General features: G+C 36.4%; 1 protein-coding gene across 2 annotated transcripts in view; it reads left to right on the top strand.

Moving 5' to 3' along the window:
- The window catches only part of FAM120A (family with sequence similarity 120A), a 203,013-nt gene that overhangs the window by 45,130 nt on the left and 142,524 nt on the right, over positions 1 to 15,359 (top strand). For both annotated transcript variants that reach the window (XM_006876241.1, XM_006876240.1), the window contains exons 2-3: positions 2,163 to 2,409; positions 6,413 to 6,495. In XM_006876241.1, coding sequence (XP_006876303.1) covers positions 2,163 to 2,409; positions 6,413 to 6,495 — 330 coding nt within the window. The remainder of the gene's footprint in view (positions 1 to 2,162; positions 2,410 to 6,412; positions 6,496 to 15,359) is intronic.

Below are 15,359 nucleotides of genomic sequence, written 5' to 3' on the forward strand. Positions count from 1 at the left end.
GCTATGTCCTTGCCCATGGGCTCAGGAATTCCCATGTCTCACCACGTATCGGACCAAACAGTCTTTCCTCTTCTCTTTCTCATCTCCAGGTTGATGGGAGTCTATGGAATGTGGTCAAACTCAGCCCTTAACTTCATGCTGCCTTTCCTCCTCTTCTACTCACCAGTAGACCAACAGCAATCTTACTTGCCTGTTCATGTTCCCTTTGAGTGTCAGTATTGGAGTAGAGGTTTGTCCTGAAGGGACTGGATTGCTTGCCTTGATGGCTCCCTGGTGAACAACTTACTTGTTCTTGTAGTAGCCAATCAGACTGCCATTTTGTTTTGGATTTTTCCTGCTGATCTTTCTTTCAAGAAGTATCTTCTTTTCCTCTGGCTGTTCCAGGCTGGTCTGCTTGTCCTTTCAAGTGGGAATGTTTCCCCTCAGAATGCTCTGGATGGAAGTCTCTTCAATTCTTGATTGCTCTTCTTTCTTGTGAACATGGAGAGAACAATAGCTGCACCAATACATGCTGCTCGTGACCTCTTAAGATCCCATATGCTATTCACTAAAGTAGGATGTAGAACATTGTTTTTGTGGTCTGTTATACCAACTGACTTTGTTGTTCCCTGAGACTATGGTTCTGGGATCCCAAGCCCAAGTAACTCATTAAGATGTTTGATGATATCTGAGAAGTTTTCATTACTTTGTCCACTATATACTCTACCACATTCATAGTTGTATTCGCAAGAAATATAAATGCCCATGTACAAGTTGCTATGGGTTGAAACTGATTCAATGGCACTTAACAATATGTAAATGCATATCTACCCCACTCTTCTTCCTATATACTCATTCAGTCTGTGTCTCTGTCCAGGCATCTACACAAAGAATGCTGTTGTTCTAAGGTTGTGTATTTATCACTATTTACCTCTATCTCCTTTAGCCCTGTGTCTTCATCAGTCTTCTGCCAACTTACCTGTTTTTGTATTTTGCCCTCCCTGTCACCTGAGTTAACATGTGTTTTAAAGGAGCTCTGGTAGTGTAGTGGTTACGAATCGGACTGTGAACCGTAAGGTCAGCTGTTCAAAACTACCAGCTGCTCTGCAGGAGAAAGATGAGGCTTTCTGTTGCTGTAAAGATTTACAGCCTTGCAAACCCTGTTCAGGGTCCCTATGGGTTGGAACCGACTCGACTGCACTTAACAACAACAACAACCCTCTAGCCAGTGAATTACTCTCCCTTCCCTCCCACCCCTGGTAGCCATCAAAGAATATTTCTTTTATTATTAAAACCTTCTCTTGAGTTTTTACAATAGTGGTCTCATAAAATATTTGACCTATTGTGGCTGACGAATTTCACTCAGGATAATGTTCTCTAGGTTCATCTATGTTAATGGGGTGTCTCTCAGTGCATTGCTATTTTTCAAAATTGCATAGTATCCCATTTTGTGTATGTACCAAAGTTTGTTTATCCATTCTTCCATTGATGGGCATTTAGACTTTCTCCATCTTTTTCTTTTGTGAATAGTGCTGCGATGAACTTCAGTTTGCATAGATGTACTCTCATCCTACATCTTAATTTCTTGTCGATATATACCAAGTAGAGGGATCACTGGGTCATTTCCAATTTTTTCTGAGGCTGAAAATCTTTACAGGAGCAAGAAAGCCTCATCTTTTTTGGAATTAGCCAAGAAGATGATGGATAATATCGACTGTCATCTTTTAAGATGTCAAATTTGATACATTTGATCTAATTTGAAGGACAATTTAATTGTTTTGTTTCACTGTAGGTTGATGACTTCTATCTCCTTCCTTTTCACCCTGTTTCCCTGCCTTTCTCTTTTTTCTTAAAAATACTATCAAAAAAGAGCCAGCTTGCATTGTGTATTTTAAGCAGGGTGGTTTTAGAACGTGACAAAAAAAAAGATAAATTACAATGTAGAATAAAAGAATCATAAGTTACTGATGAGAAGATAATTTAAATCCCTTTTATCCACAGAAATTTCTTGTATGAACAGTATATTAAATCATTTTATTAGGCACTTTCGGCTGTATGGCTGCTTTCTTTGGTCTCTTTAATATTTGTACATTTTCAGATTTTGTATAAACAATATCTACTTATTGAGCATATTATTACAGAGTTCCACTACCTTTGATGAAGTGTTTTTCTCATTTGCATAGGTTGCACAGAGCATTGAGGATCATCATCAAGAAGTAATTGGTTTCTGCAGAGAAAATGGTTTCCATGGCTTGGTTGCATATGACTCTGATTATGCATTGTGCAACATCCCCTACTATTTCAGTGCCCATGCCCTAAAACTGAGCCGAAATGGGAAAAGTCTCACAACAAGCCAATATCTGATGCATGAAGTTGCCAAGCAACTGGACCTGAATCCAAATCGTTTTCCTATTTTTGCTGCTCTATTAGGTAGGTGGAGTAGTATGAAAAGTTTATTTTATAAAGGAGTTACTATACTATGAGCATATTGTACATTTTAAAATTTCAGTTTTAAAGTTATGTTTTAAATGTGAAAGATTGAAGGAAAGGGCTCTTTAACATTTCTTACTATCAAATTTTGCTGTCATATGACCTATTATAGCTGTAATGTGTTACTTTTGTTTTTAAATGTGTATTTTTGTATTGTTCAATCCAGGCTGAAAAATAATTTTATGGATAAGCTCACTTAAAGTTTTACAAAAATAACGTTTTAAACTCATAGATGTTAACTGTGAAAGCTAGATATTTAAACTTGGGCATAAATGTATCTATTACAGAAGAAATTATGCCATAAATATTTTCTTTGGGAAACTCCTTGGGGGACTCTAGAAACTAAGCTTTGATTTGCTAAATTCTTTTACTTAAGATAATTTTCCTAGTCATCTATCACTTTATATTTGTATTTTATAGTGATTTTTCTGACCTTTCCCTTTTGTCAGCTACCCTTTCTTACGCTTTTAGTATGCATGTCTCTAGCTGCTTTACAATCCAGCTCTAATGTGCTGAAAGTTAGTGCTGACAATATGAATAAGTGTGCTCTGAGTGAGAACCTGTAGAGCTCCTGTGGTGAAAATGTGTAATTTGTAGCTGTCAGATTTAGTTAGGCTTTGGTGACTCCAGGGTCCTTTTCAAAAGATAAGCTATCTTTAGATAAGTGAGATGTTACTGTACTATTTTACAATCTTTATTCCACATAGGTTAGCAGCCCATTTCTTTTGTGTTTTAAGAGAGGAATTAGATTGTTGGCTATTTTTAGAAATTTCTGGTCACCAGAAAGATTTTTTATGAACATTCCAATAATGTCTTACACAATTAGAAATTATAGTAAGGGAGCTATAATACTCTATTTAGCATTTTGTGGTAGCATTTCAAATTTTACTGTTAGCATGTAATACTTTAGGGAAGGTTTGTTGTTGTTGTTGTTAAGTGCTTTTGAGTTGGTTCCGATCCATAGTGACCCTGTACAGGGTTTCCAAGGAGCGGCTAATTTGAATCACCTATCTTGAGGTTGAAACTAACCTTGTAGTCCAGCGCATTAACCCACAGCACCACATCAGCAGGACTCCCAGGGAAGGTTTGGTGGTATGCTGTGGAGTTGGTTCTGACTCATAAGCGACCCTGTATAGAGTTTCTGAGGCTGTAAATCTTTATGGAAGCAGAAAGCTGAATCTTTCTCTTGCAGAACTGCTGGTAGTTTCAAACTGCTGACTTTGAGGTTAGCAGCCCAGTTTGTGACCACTTTGTTAACTAGAGCCCAGGGAAGGGTTGTTGTTGTTCAGTTCTGAGCCATGGCAAACCTGTATAGAGTTTCTGAGAAGTGACTGGTGAGCCTGAACCGCTGACCATGTGGTCCAGACGAATTTGCAGTCCAGCACATTAACACACAGTGACATGACATACCAGGATTTCAGGGAAGCTTTAGAGAGTTGGAAATAACTATCTTAAGTGTAGGATATGTTGAAAAATACAGCTTCACATTTTAACATTTTAAATAAAGGTTTCTATGATTTTGTAGCAGTATATTTTCACTTACCCTTGTGTGTATGTATTTTTAAGTTAGAACTTGACGACTTTCATCCATTATTTTAGGGAGTTCTTGTGAGGTTAGGATTAAAACTTATCTGACTATACCTTCATATTTTCAGATACTAGAAAGAGGTTATTTCCTTTGATAGGAAAATTATGTGGATGGGCACATTATGAGAAGTTTATATTTGTTTAAATGTTAGGCAGAATAAATTGGGAATATTAATTGACTTTAAATGAATGGGGAAATTTCATGCTTTTAAAATCTGATTTAACCAATTTGAAGTGTGGTACAAATATTTGTTTATCTTCTCTAAGAAACATTGCCAACTCATTTTTAGTTAAAGTGTTTAACATAGTTTTTAAACAAAATCAGTAGTAAAGTTTCATCTAATTAAGGCTTGGAATTTCTTTAAAATTTTTAGGCAAATTATTAAGTCTTAATAATTTGTGCTTTTCTTGTATTTTAGTTTTGTGCTTTTCTTGTATTTTAGTTTTGTAAAAGCCTCAATTTCCTCATATAAGAAAGTATGCTTTTTCCCCCCTTTTTGTAAAGAAATATAGCTATATAAGTTTTGTGTGAGGAAAATTGGGTAGAATGTTCATTTAAGCATTTGGTATAAAGATCATAAGATCTGTTTTTTCATTTCTTTCTCTGGTGGTGGTGGAGTGCTGTGGAGTCAGTTCCGACTCATAGCGACCCTGCATAGGGTTTCTGAGACTGTAAATCTTTACCGGAGCAGAAACCCTTATCTTTCTCCTGTGGAACAGCTGGTAGTTTCTAACTGCAGACCTTGAGGTTAGCAGCCCGACTTGTAATCACTACGCTACCAGAGGTCCTTCTCTATCTTTTAAAAATTCAATTCAAGTTTTAACCAAGATTTTAAGTGATGTTGAAGTTGGCGTAGTGTTTCTTTTTTTTTTTTTTTTAATGTTTTGTTGTGAATTATGTGATAGTTTACATGGAAGAACATTAGCTTTACATTCATCCTATTGTATATTGTTTCCTTGCCATGGCTACAATGCATCATCAACCAAGCAAAGGGTACACCCTGCAAGCCTGCCCTCCAGTCGTCAGCACACAGCCCCTCTCTCTCTCTGGGTCTAGAGCCTAGTGTTTTTTCAAACTAAATTAAAAACAAAACAAAACAAAAACATTGGATACTTTACACTTAATTCACAGGAAAATTCTGTGCAGTCTATTGATAGGAAGACAATACAAAGGACTATAACCTGGACAGTTAAAAATAACTTTTCTTATGTAGATATTATGATAGTTCAGTATTTCTGTATTTTCTATTTGGGTATTTTAAATATGATATATAGCAGTTTATAAGTGATTGATCTCACCTTACTTTGTTTTCTATTAATACTTAATTAATGAATTCACTGTTTGAATGTGAAGGCAGTTGTTTTCATAGCCATAGAATTATTTAGGAAATTACTTTTTTAAAATACATTGACAGAACCAGCATACTAAAGATGTTATTATCATCAAGTATTCAATTACTACAATGAAAGTATTTTATTGCAAAAAGTGTGATTTCTCTTTTGACCACAGTTCTTATTTATAGACTGGTACATAGTACTGGTGGTAGGATATTATGCTTGTTAGAAGTTCTGGTAGAGTAGTGGTTACGAATCGAGCTGCAAACTGCAAGGTGAACAGTTCGAAACTACCAGCTGTTCCGTGGGAGAAAGATGAGGATTTCTGCTCCTGTAAAGATTTATAGCCTTGGAAACCCTGTACAGGGGCAATATGAGTTGGAACTGATTCCACGGCACATAGCTGCCACAGCCACCACCAGCACTCATTAGTAGTATTGTAGTATGTTCTTTGTCATATATGTTTATGGGTTATAGTAGAAATTACTGTACTGTTGGTCAATTTACAATCAATAATAGTTGAAATTTAATTTTGATTAGAAAGACTTTATCACAGTGTAGATGCATATTTGGTTGCTGAACCTAGTTCACATAACACGGTTTGGACCACAGTCATTTTATAAACAAATGAAAACTTGTATCTAGTCAATATTTGGTATCCTGGGCATTATCAGATTGACCTTTTTCAGTTAGGTATATACTATTAATTACTGCTCTGGATGTCACTATACACTTATGCTGTATATAGTTTGAATGCTTTTAAATGTATACTAAAAGTTCATACCATACTTGAGGCAGCTACCTGAAGTTTGTCTGCTGTATTTCTTTATATTAAAAGGTTAAGAAATAATTCTCATTTTGTAAGTTTATATATTAGGTGAGATAGTCCTGAGAAGTCATTGAAAAGTCTAAAACAAACAAATAGGGTATCTATTACTGGTAATAAAATGTAGTAATTAAAAGTTTCCTTTATATCACTTATGATCATTGGCTTTTCTGTTATGCACGTTATATATTCCAGGTAATCATATTCTACCTGATGAAGATTTGGCTTCTTTTCATTGGAGTTTACTTGGTCCAGAACATCCACTTGCCTCACTTAAGGTACAAGTTTCATTTTATTTTGTTTCCAGGATTTGTAATAATCAACTATTTATTTTGCTGTTACTTTGAATATGTAAACTATGTTCATTTACTGTAGAAGAAAATATGTTGCCAAGCTACTATAAGTTGCAGGATACTCATTGCCTTAATAAACAAAACAAAGCAATATATATATACAGAGAGAGAGAGAGAGAGCAATAAATAAATAAATAAAATCACTCCTCCTCCCTTAACTATTCAGCCCATGCCTCAATCCATGAATCTATGCACAGAACACTGTTGTTTGAAGGTTGTGTATCACTATTAACTTCTATTACCTTTAGTCCATGCATACCTCCCCAGGTCCTAATCTGTCTTCTTAATTTTTGTGCCATGCTCCCTCTTGTATATTGCACTTCCCTGTATATTGCTTTCCCTGTCACTTGAGTTCACATGTGCCTACCCTGTAGCCTATGATTTAGTCTTCCTTTCCTCCCACCACTGGTAATTGTGTGGCACTGCGGGTTAATGCACTGGATGGCAAGGCTCAACCAGATGTTCCTTGGAAACTCTATATAAGATTGTTAAGTTGAAAACTACTCAACTGCACTTAACATCAGCAACACCATAGCCAGTGAATTTTTCTCCCTTTCCTCCCACCCTTGCTAACTATCAAGGAATGTTTCTTTTATTATGAAAACATTTTCTTAAGATCTTACAGTAATGGTCTCATACAATATTTGTCCTTTTGTGATGGACTAATTCCACTTAGCATAGTGTCTACCAGATTCATCCATAAGACGAATAAACATTTCATAGAAATGTTGTGTTGATTCATTGTTAGTCCTCAAGGTTGCATAGTATTTCATTGTGTGTATGTACCAAAGTTTGTTTATTCTTCTGTTGATGGGCATTTAAGCTATCTCCATCTTTTTGCTGTTGTGAATAGTGATGTGATGAACATCAGTGTGTGTGTATGTGTATATGTATATATATACTCGTGTCCTGGTTTGTATTTCTTGTGGATATATATATAACAAGTAGAGAGGTTGCTGGATCATAAGATATTTCTATTTCCAACTTTCTGTGAAAGTGCCATCCTGTTTTCGAGAGTTTTTGAACCATTTTATAGTCCCACCAGCAGTGTAGGAGGGCCACAGTCTCTCCTTACTCTTGCCAGTGTTTGTCGTTTTTGGTTTTTTTTTTAACTTCACTGTTAATGCTGGTGTGAGATGATATGTCATTGTTTTAATTTGCATTCCTCTACTGGCTAATGATTGTGAACATTTCTTTACAGTTGTTGACTGCCCAAATGTCTTCTTTGGTGAAGTGTCTGTTCCTAAACTCTGCCCGTTTTTAAATGGGACTGCTTATCTTTTTCTTGCAGAGTTGTAGTTTACTAAAATTTTAGATATTAGTCCCTTGTGTTGTAGCAATAATTTTCCAAGTATATGGACTCCCTTTTTACTCTGTTGGCGAAATCTTTGAATGCACACAAGTGTCTTAATTTTTAGGAGGTCTCAGTCATCTATTTTTTCTACTAATAATGTGTATTATGTTTTAATTAGTGCTTTGGTTATCTGAGGTCTGTTTCCTTTCTATATAAAGTTAGTGATAATTTTTTTCTGTCTCTTTAATGAATGATGTTAGGATCTGGATTGGGATTGTATTGTATTTATAGATTGCTTTGGGTAATATGGACATTTTCACCATATTAAGCCTTCCTATCCATGAGCATGGTACATTCTTCAATTTTTATAAATGTCTTTTGGTTTCTTGTAGTTACGTTTTATTTTCTTTGTATAGGTTTTTGTTTCTCTGGTTTAGATTTATTTCTAAGTATTTCATCTTTTGATAGAGTCCTGGTGTGGTGCTGTGGGATAATACACTGGACCAAAAGGTTGATTTGAGCCACAAGGTCAGCGGTTCAAAATCACCAACTGCTCCTCGGAAATCTTATACAGGGTCACTATGAGTCAGAATCGATGGCATTTACCAACAACAACATTGTAAATGGTATTGTTTTCCTAATTTCCTTTTTTCAGAGCTGTCTCTATTAATTGCACTAACCATCTAATTTTTGTATATTGATCTTAATAGACTGCCACTTTGCTGAATCTTTCAATAATTTCAAGTAATTCTCTGCTGAGTCTTTGGAATTCTCTATGTATAAGATCATATATGAAAATAGAGTTTTACTTCATCTTTGTCAATTTGGATGCCTTTAATTTTCCTTTTTTGCCTTATAAAAATATTGATTAAGAGTGGTGATAAAAGCCATCCTTGTGTGGTTCCTGTTTGCAAACCAAATGCTGTCAATTACTCTCTGTTGAGAGTAATGTTGGTTCTTGGATATGTATGTGTACTCTTACTATGCTGAATTTCTCTTTAATTCCTACTTTGTTGAATGTTTTTACTAAGAATGGATGTTGGATTTTGTCAGTTGCCTTTTGTGCGTCAATTGATATGATCATTCAGTTCATTTCCTTTCTTTCTTTTTTTTTACTTATTTGGTAGACACCCTTGTATGCCTGATAGGAATCCCACTAGTCATAATATATAAAATGGATATGTTGTTGAATTCTGTTGGCTTAGGATTTTGTTGAGAACTTTTGTATCTTGTCCCATAAAAATTTACAGCCTTGGAAATCCTGTATAAGGTCGCTATGAGTCGGAACTGATTTGATGGCATACTACCATTCATGAAGGATACTGTTCTAAAATATTCTTTTTTAGTGATATCTTTGCCTGGTTTTGGTTTGATGGTTATGTTCACTTCATAAAAAGTTGAACAGACCTATAACAAAAGGATCAATCGGTCCAATCCTTCTACGATCTTCTTTATTCAATGATGCTTTTGAGTGATGGTGTTGGAGAATATTGACAGTCCCATGGGCTGCCAAAAGAACCAATAGATCCGTTTTGGAAGAAGTGCAGCCAGAGTGCTCCTTGGAGGTCAAGATGGCCAAACTTCGTCTCTCATACTTGGGACATATTGTCAGGAGGGACCAGTCGCTGGAGAAGGATATCGTGTTTAGTAAGGTGAAGGGTCAGAGAAAAAGAGGAAGCCCCCCAATGAGATAGATTGGCCAAGTGGCAGCATCGATGGGCTCAAGCGTAGCAACAATAGTGAGGTTGGCCCACAATCGGGCAGTGTTTTGTTCTCTATGCATAAGGTCGCTGTGAGTCAGTACCTACTTGATGTCACTTAACAATAAAGAATAATAAAAGGATAAAGTCATTAGAAAAGTAAAAAAAAAAAAAAATCCACGCCAACATGACTTTCCTAGTGATTTTTACTAGTGTTCCAGAACGCATACAGTTTTCCAACCTTTTCTGTGTTCTAGAATACTTTGTGTAAAATTGGTATTAGCTCTTCGCTGAATGTTTAATAAAATTCACTAGGAATTTGACCAATTTGTAACCACTACGCTACCAGAGCTCCTTTTACATAAGTGTCTAATTTTTAGGAGGTAATTTATATTGTCTTCAGCTGTTTGATTGTTTTCTGTTATGTTTTCATAGTGTGTTTATGCCATGTATCAAAGCCCCTGAGTTTTTCCCTGTTTTTTCAGTGATGATTTTATGCTTCTATATTTAAGTTTTACATTTAGGTCTTTGAACACTTGTTTATTTCCCTTATTTTTTATTGTGAATTAACAAAGTATGTTACCAGTTTTACATCCTGGTGTGACGCTGTGGGTGAATGTGCCAGACTGCATTTGAACTGCAAAGTTGGCGGTTCAAGCTCACCACTTGTCCCTCGGAAACCCTACACAGGGTCCCTGTGGGTTGGAAACAACTCGATGAGACTTAACAACAAAAACAACATACTTTCCTTAATTTCAGTGATTGCAATCCCACAATGTAAGATCACTTATCCCACTTCCTTCCTGTGATTATTGTTTCCCTTCTACTTTGTTTCCTAACCTTTCTGTATATTGTCCTTATGTAAATGTTGCACCTTTAATCTTGAATGGTTGACCATTCCATGGTACACATACCTCACTAGTGTTCCTTTATCCCATATACCTATCTATTGTTTGCCATGAGGGTTAATTCAGTTCTAGACCTGAAGGGTGATCAAGGCCCACAGTTCAGGGTTCCGCCAGTCTCCATGTAGCCAATAAGTCTGGTCTTTTGAAAAATTTTAATTTTGATTCACATTTTCTCCCACTTTCCAGGACTTTCTAATGTGATCCCTTTCAGAACACTTAGTTGTGGTAGCGAAGCACTATCTAGTTGTGAACATTAATGATCCATCAATGTATTGGTCTAGTTGATTCCAAGTGTCTTCAATTTTTGTCACTCTTATTTCCTCCCTCCAGACAGAGAGAGACAAATTGTTGCATTTTAAATGGCCACTCAATGAGCATTTAAGATCCAAGCTGCTAATCACAGATGTAGATGTAGAACTTTGGCTTTGTGACTATGTTATACCAATTAATAATGATGTCCCCCAAGAATTGTGGTCCTGAACCTCCAGGCCAGCAACTGAAAGTGTTTGGTAGTATCTAAGAAATTTTCATAATCTTGTCCCCTGTATGATCCACTACAACAATAGTGAGGTTGTCCCAGGATCAGGCAGTGTTTTGTTCTGTTGTGCATATGGTTGCTATTAGTCTGTACTGACTCCATGGCACCTAACAACAACAAGCAGTGTAGGAGGGTACCAGTCCTCTATACCCTCACCAGCATTTGTTATTTTCTGATATTTTGAACTTTGCAATTAATGCTGGTGTGAGATGGTAAGTCATCTTTATTTGGATTTTCATGTCTCACAAGGGTATATTGATAGCGAACATTTCTTCAAATTTTTGTTGGCTGCCTAAGTGCCGTCTTTGATGAAGTGGCTGTTCATGTCTTCTGTCCATTTATAAATTGGATTATTTATATTTTTCTTGTTGAGGTGTTGAACTTGTATGAATTTTTGGAATTAGTCCATTGTGTGATATGTTTTTGCCAAAAATTTCCCCCCCGACTGTGGATTCTTTTTTATCACTCTTTTGATGAAATCTTTTGCTGCACATGTCTACTTTTTAGGAGGTTCCAGCTTTTTGTATATTTTCAGTTATGTTTGATAGTGTATTTATATCATGTATCAGAATCCCTGTATTTCCCCTATGTTGTCATGAATAATCTTTATAGTTTTAGGGTTTACATTTAGGTCTTTAATCCATGTTGAGTTCATTTTTGTACATGATATGAAATACAGATCTTGTTTCATTCTTCTCCAAGTGGATCTCCAGTTTTTCTAGCACCACTTGTGAAACAGACCACTCCTCTCAATTTTAATGTGTTTGGATCCTTTGTCAAAGATCAGCTAACTTAGGTGAGTAGAATAACTTTTGGGTTCTCAGTTTGTTCCAGTGATCTATGTCTTTGTTGTACTAGTAGCAAACTCTTAACTATTGTGGTTTCATAGTAGATTTTGAAATTAGAAAGTCAGAAGACTCATTTTGTTCTTCTTTTTTATTTATGCTTTGCTTATCCTTAGTCACTTTGCTTCCCATATAAAGTTGCTGATTAGTTTTTCTGTCTCTTTTATGAGTGACATTGAAGTCTGGATTGAGATTGCATTATGTCTTTAGGTAGCTTTGGTCAATATTGACATTTTAACAATAGTATGTCTTCATATACATCAGCAAGGTGCCGTCTTCACACTTACATGTGCATGTACAGATGCGTATGTATATACTTGTATAAACACAAACCAAACCCACTGCTAATGTATAAACACAAACAAAGAACCACTGCTATTAAGTCTTTTTTGGTTTCTTGTACTAGTGTTTTATGAGTTTCTTTGTTTAGACCTCTTTGTTTCTCTCTGATTAGATTCATTCCTAAGTATTTAATCTTTTAGGTAGCTATCGTAAATGGTCTCTTCCTCATTTCCTTTTCAGAGCTGTCTTATTAGTATACAGGAATCCAACGGATGTTTGCATGTTGATTTTTACCCTTTACTTTGATGAGTTCCAATTATTTCTGGTATTTCAATTTCAAGCAAACATCTTGGCCTAGGCAGTCTTTATTTTGGGTAGGTGCCAAAAGCATTGCATGAGTATCATCTAGCTCGGAGAGCTGATATTTCCATCCGTCTTTCAAAACGCAAGATCAGAGCTAATGAAGATGTTTTTTTATGGAACATTTGTGAGTGGGACACATCTTGAATTTGTCAATACAATCCAGAGAGCAAGGTCAAATCAAACCAGTGTCTTCTGAGGGGATGTGCTGGGCCAGTTAAATTTAAGGCAGAGAGATAGGTTTGGAAGGTCATGGTGACTGTTTTGGGGAATCCAAAGGGGCAATCTTGATAGATTTTCTTGGAGTTGTCATAGGGTTTTATTGTGAAGAAGTTTTAAAGAAAATAGAGAATTGTAACGGTGGGGAAAAGGCCAAGAAAGTTCCGCTGAGGAATATGGAGAAAAGATTGAAGTTGTCAAGGACTTCATTCTTCTTGGATCAACTAACAACACTCATGGAAGCAGCAGTCAAGAAATCAAACGACGTATTGCATTAGGCAAATCTGCTGCACAAGACCTGTTGAAAGTGTTGAAGGGCAAAGATGTCAGCTTGAAGACTAAGGTGTGCCTGACCCAAGCCATGATATTTTCAGTAACCTCATATGCATGTGAAAGCTGGACAGTGAATAAGGAAGACCACAGAAGAATTGATGCTTTTGAGTTATGGTGTTGGAGGAGAATATTGAAAGTGCCATGGGCTGCCAAAAGAATAACAGATCTGTGTTGGATGAAGTGCAGCCAGAGTGCTCCTTGGAGGCCAGGGTGGCCAAACTTCATCTCTCCTACTATTGTCAGGAAGGACCAGTCGCTGGAGATGGATATCATGTTTGGTAAGGTCAGGGATGGATTGGCCAAGTGGCAGCATTGATGGACTCAAGCATGGCAACAGCAATGAGGTTGGCCCAGGATCAGGCAGTGTGTTGTTCTGTTGTGCATAAGGTCGCTATGAGTTGGTACCATCTTGATGGCACCTAACAACAACAACAACAACCCCATCATAACAATGCACCTGTTCATTCTTCAAGAGTAATAAGTACTGTCCTGTGAGAATATTGCTGGGAAACTTTATTCAGTCTACCTTATAGACCTGAACTTGCCTCTTCAAAATTCTTTTTGTTCTCAAAAGTCAAATAATACTGAAATGAACCACAATTTGAAATCCTGGAGGATGTCAAAACTTCTTTTTATATGATGTAAATCACTATGATTCAGAACCAACTTGGTGGTGCAGAATCTAAGAGTGAAGAATTCTTAGTCAGGGTTGTTGTTGAGTGCAGTTGAGTCGGTTCTGACTCATAGCAACCCTGTTAGAGTTTTTAAGAAGCAGCTGGAGGGTTTGAACCAACCACTTTGTGGTTTACAGTCCACTGCTTATTCTATAGCATCACACTTTAGAAAAATGGAAACACTGCTTTCAGAAGTGGAGGAAATAGCGAGACGTAATAGATTCACATTTTGATATTTTAAATAATGATTTCTATGATTTTTTTGTAGCTATACCTTTTTTTTTTTTAACTTTTAATTATGAAATGAGTGAAGGCTTAGAGAGCACATCCTCATTTTTACATTTACAAATCATATACTTGTTGCAATATTTTTTTATGTACTGTCATGAGTACGTATCACATACATACACTTAATGTGCATGTACAGATGCATATATATACACTTGTATAAACACAAACCAAATCCACTGTTATTAAGTTCATTTCCAAGTATTAGTGACCCTGTAGCACAGAGTGCTATGGGTTAATGCACTGGACTGCAAAGTTGGTTTGAACCACAAGGTTGGCAGTTCAAGCTCACCAGTCGCTCCTTGGAAATCTTAAGGTCGGAACCAACTCGACAGCACTTAACAACATAGCATAAAGTCAAACTACTCTGTTAGTGTTTCTGAGATAGCAGATCTTTATGGGAGCAGACAGCACTGGAGTGGCCTTGTGGTTAGCAGCCCAACACACTACCGGGGATCTTTACACACTAGTTTATGCTCACATGCATATGCGTATTTTGTTGTTGAGTGCCATTGGGTCAGTACTGACTCATACCGGTCCTGTTTAGGGTTTCTGAGGATCAGTAGGTGTGTTTGAAACGCCAACTTTGTGGTTGCCAGTCCATTGCTTATCCTACAACTTCATACCAATACTCCATATATACATACATACATACCTGTTCAAATGTATTTTTCTGTTGTTTGTTATGTGCGGTTGAGTTGATTCCAACTCAGCAACCCAATTACTTACTAATTTCTTCCCCAGTTTAAAACAGCCTGTTTTATCTTGAAATCTGTTTGACTTCCTTGCCATTTGGAAGCTCTATACTACACTTTACTCCACTTTGTGCTTTGTAATTACTATCTCTGGTTCCATATTTTCAGTATTGTATAGGTTTACTTTGCATAATTCTATATCTGGATTGAATTTTGGGTGGCATTGTCATGTATGTCAGTCTCAAGTTGTTGTTGGTTCTAACTTCAAAGGACTCGCTTCAGTTTTTTTTTTTTGCAAAGGTGGCCTTTTTTTTGTTTTTTCATCCTGGTTTCCCAACGATTTTTGCAATTTAAACAAATTTTTATTTCTGTGTATCTGGAAGTGTTTTCATTTCTCTATTGTATTTGAGGGACATTTTTGTTTGGGTATATGATGGATCTTGGCTGAAAGCAGAGAATATCAGAATGATGTTTACCTGTGCTTTATTGACTACGCAAAGGCTTTCGATTGTTTGGATCATGACAAGATATGGACAACACTGTGAAGTATGAATATTCCTGAACACTTAATTGTGCTCATGAGGAATCTGTACCTGAACAGTTGTTCGAACAGAACGTGGGAACACTGAATGGTTTAAAATTAAGAAAGGTGT

Source organism: Chrysochloris asiatica, unplaced genomic scaffold (genome assembly GCF_000296735.1).
Source record: "Chrysochloris asiatica unplaced genomic scaffold, ChrAsi1.0 scaffold00369, whole genome shotgun sequence".
Taxonomy (NCBI): Eukaryota; Metazoa; Chordata; class Mammalia; order Afrosoricida; family Chrysochloridae; genus Chrysochloris; species Chrysochloris asiatica.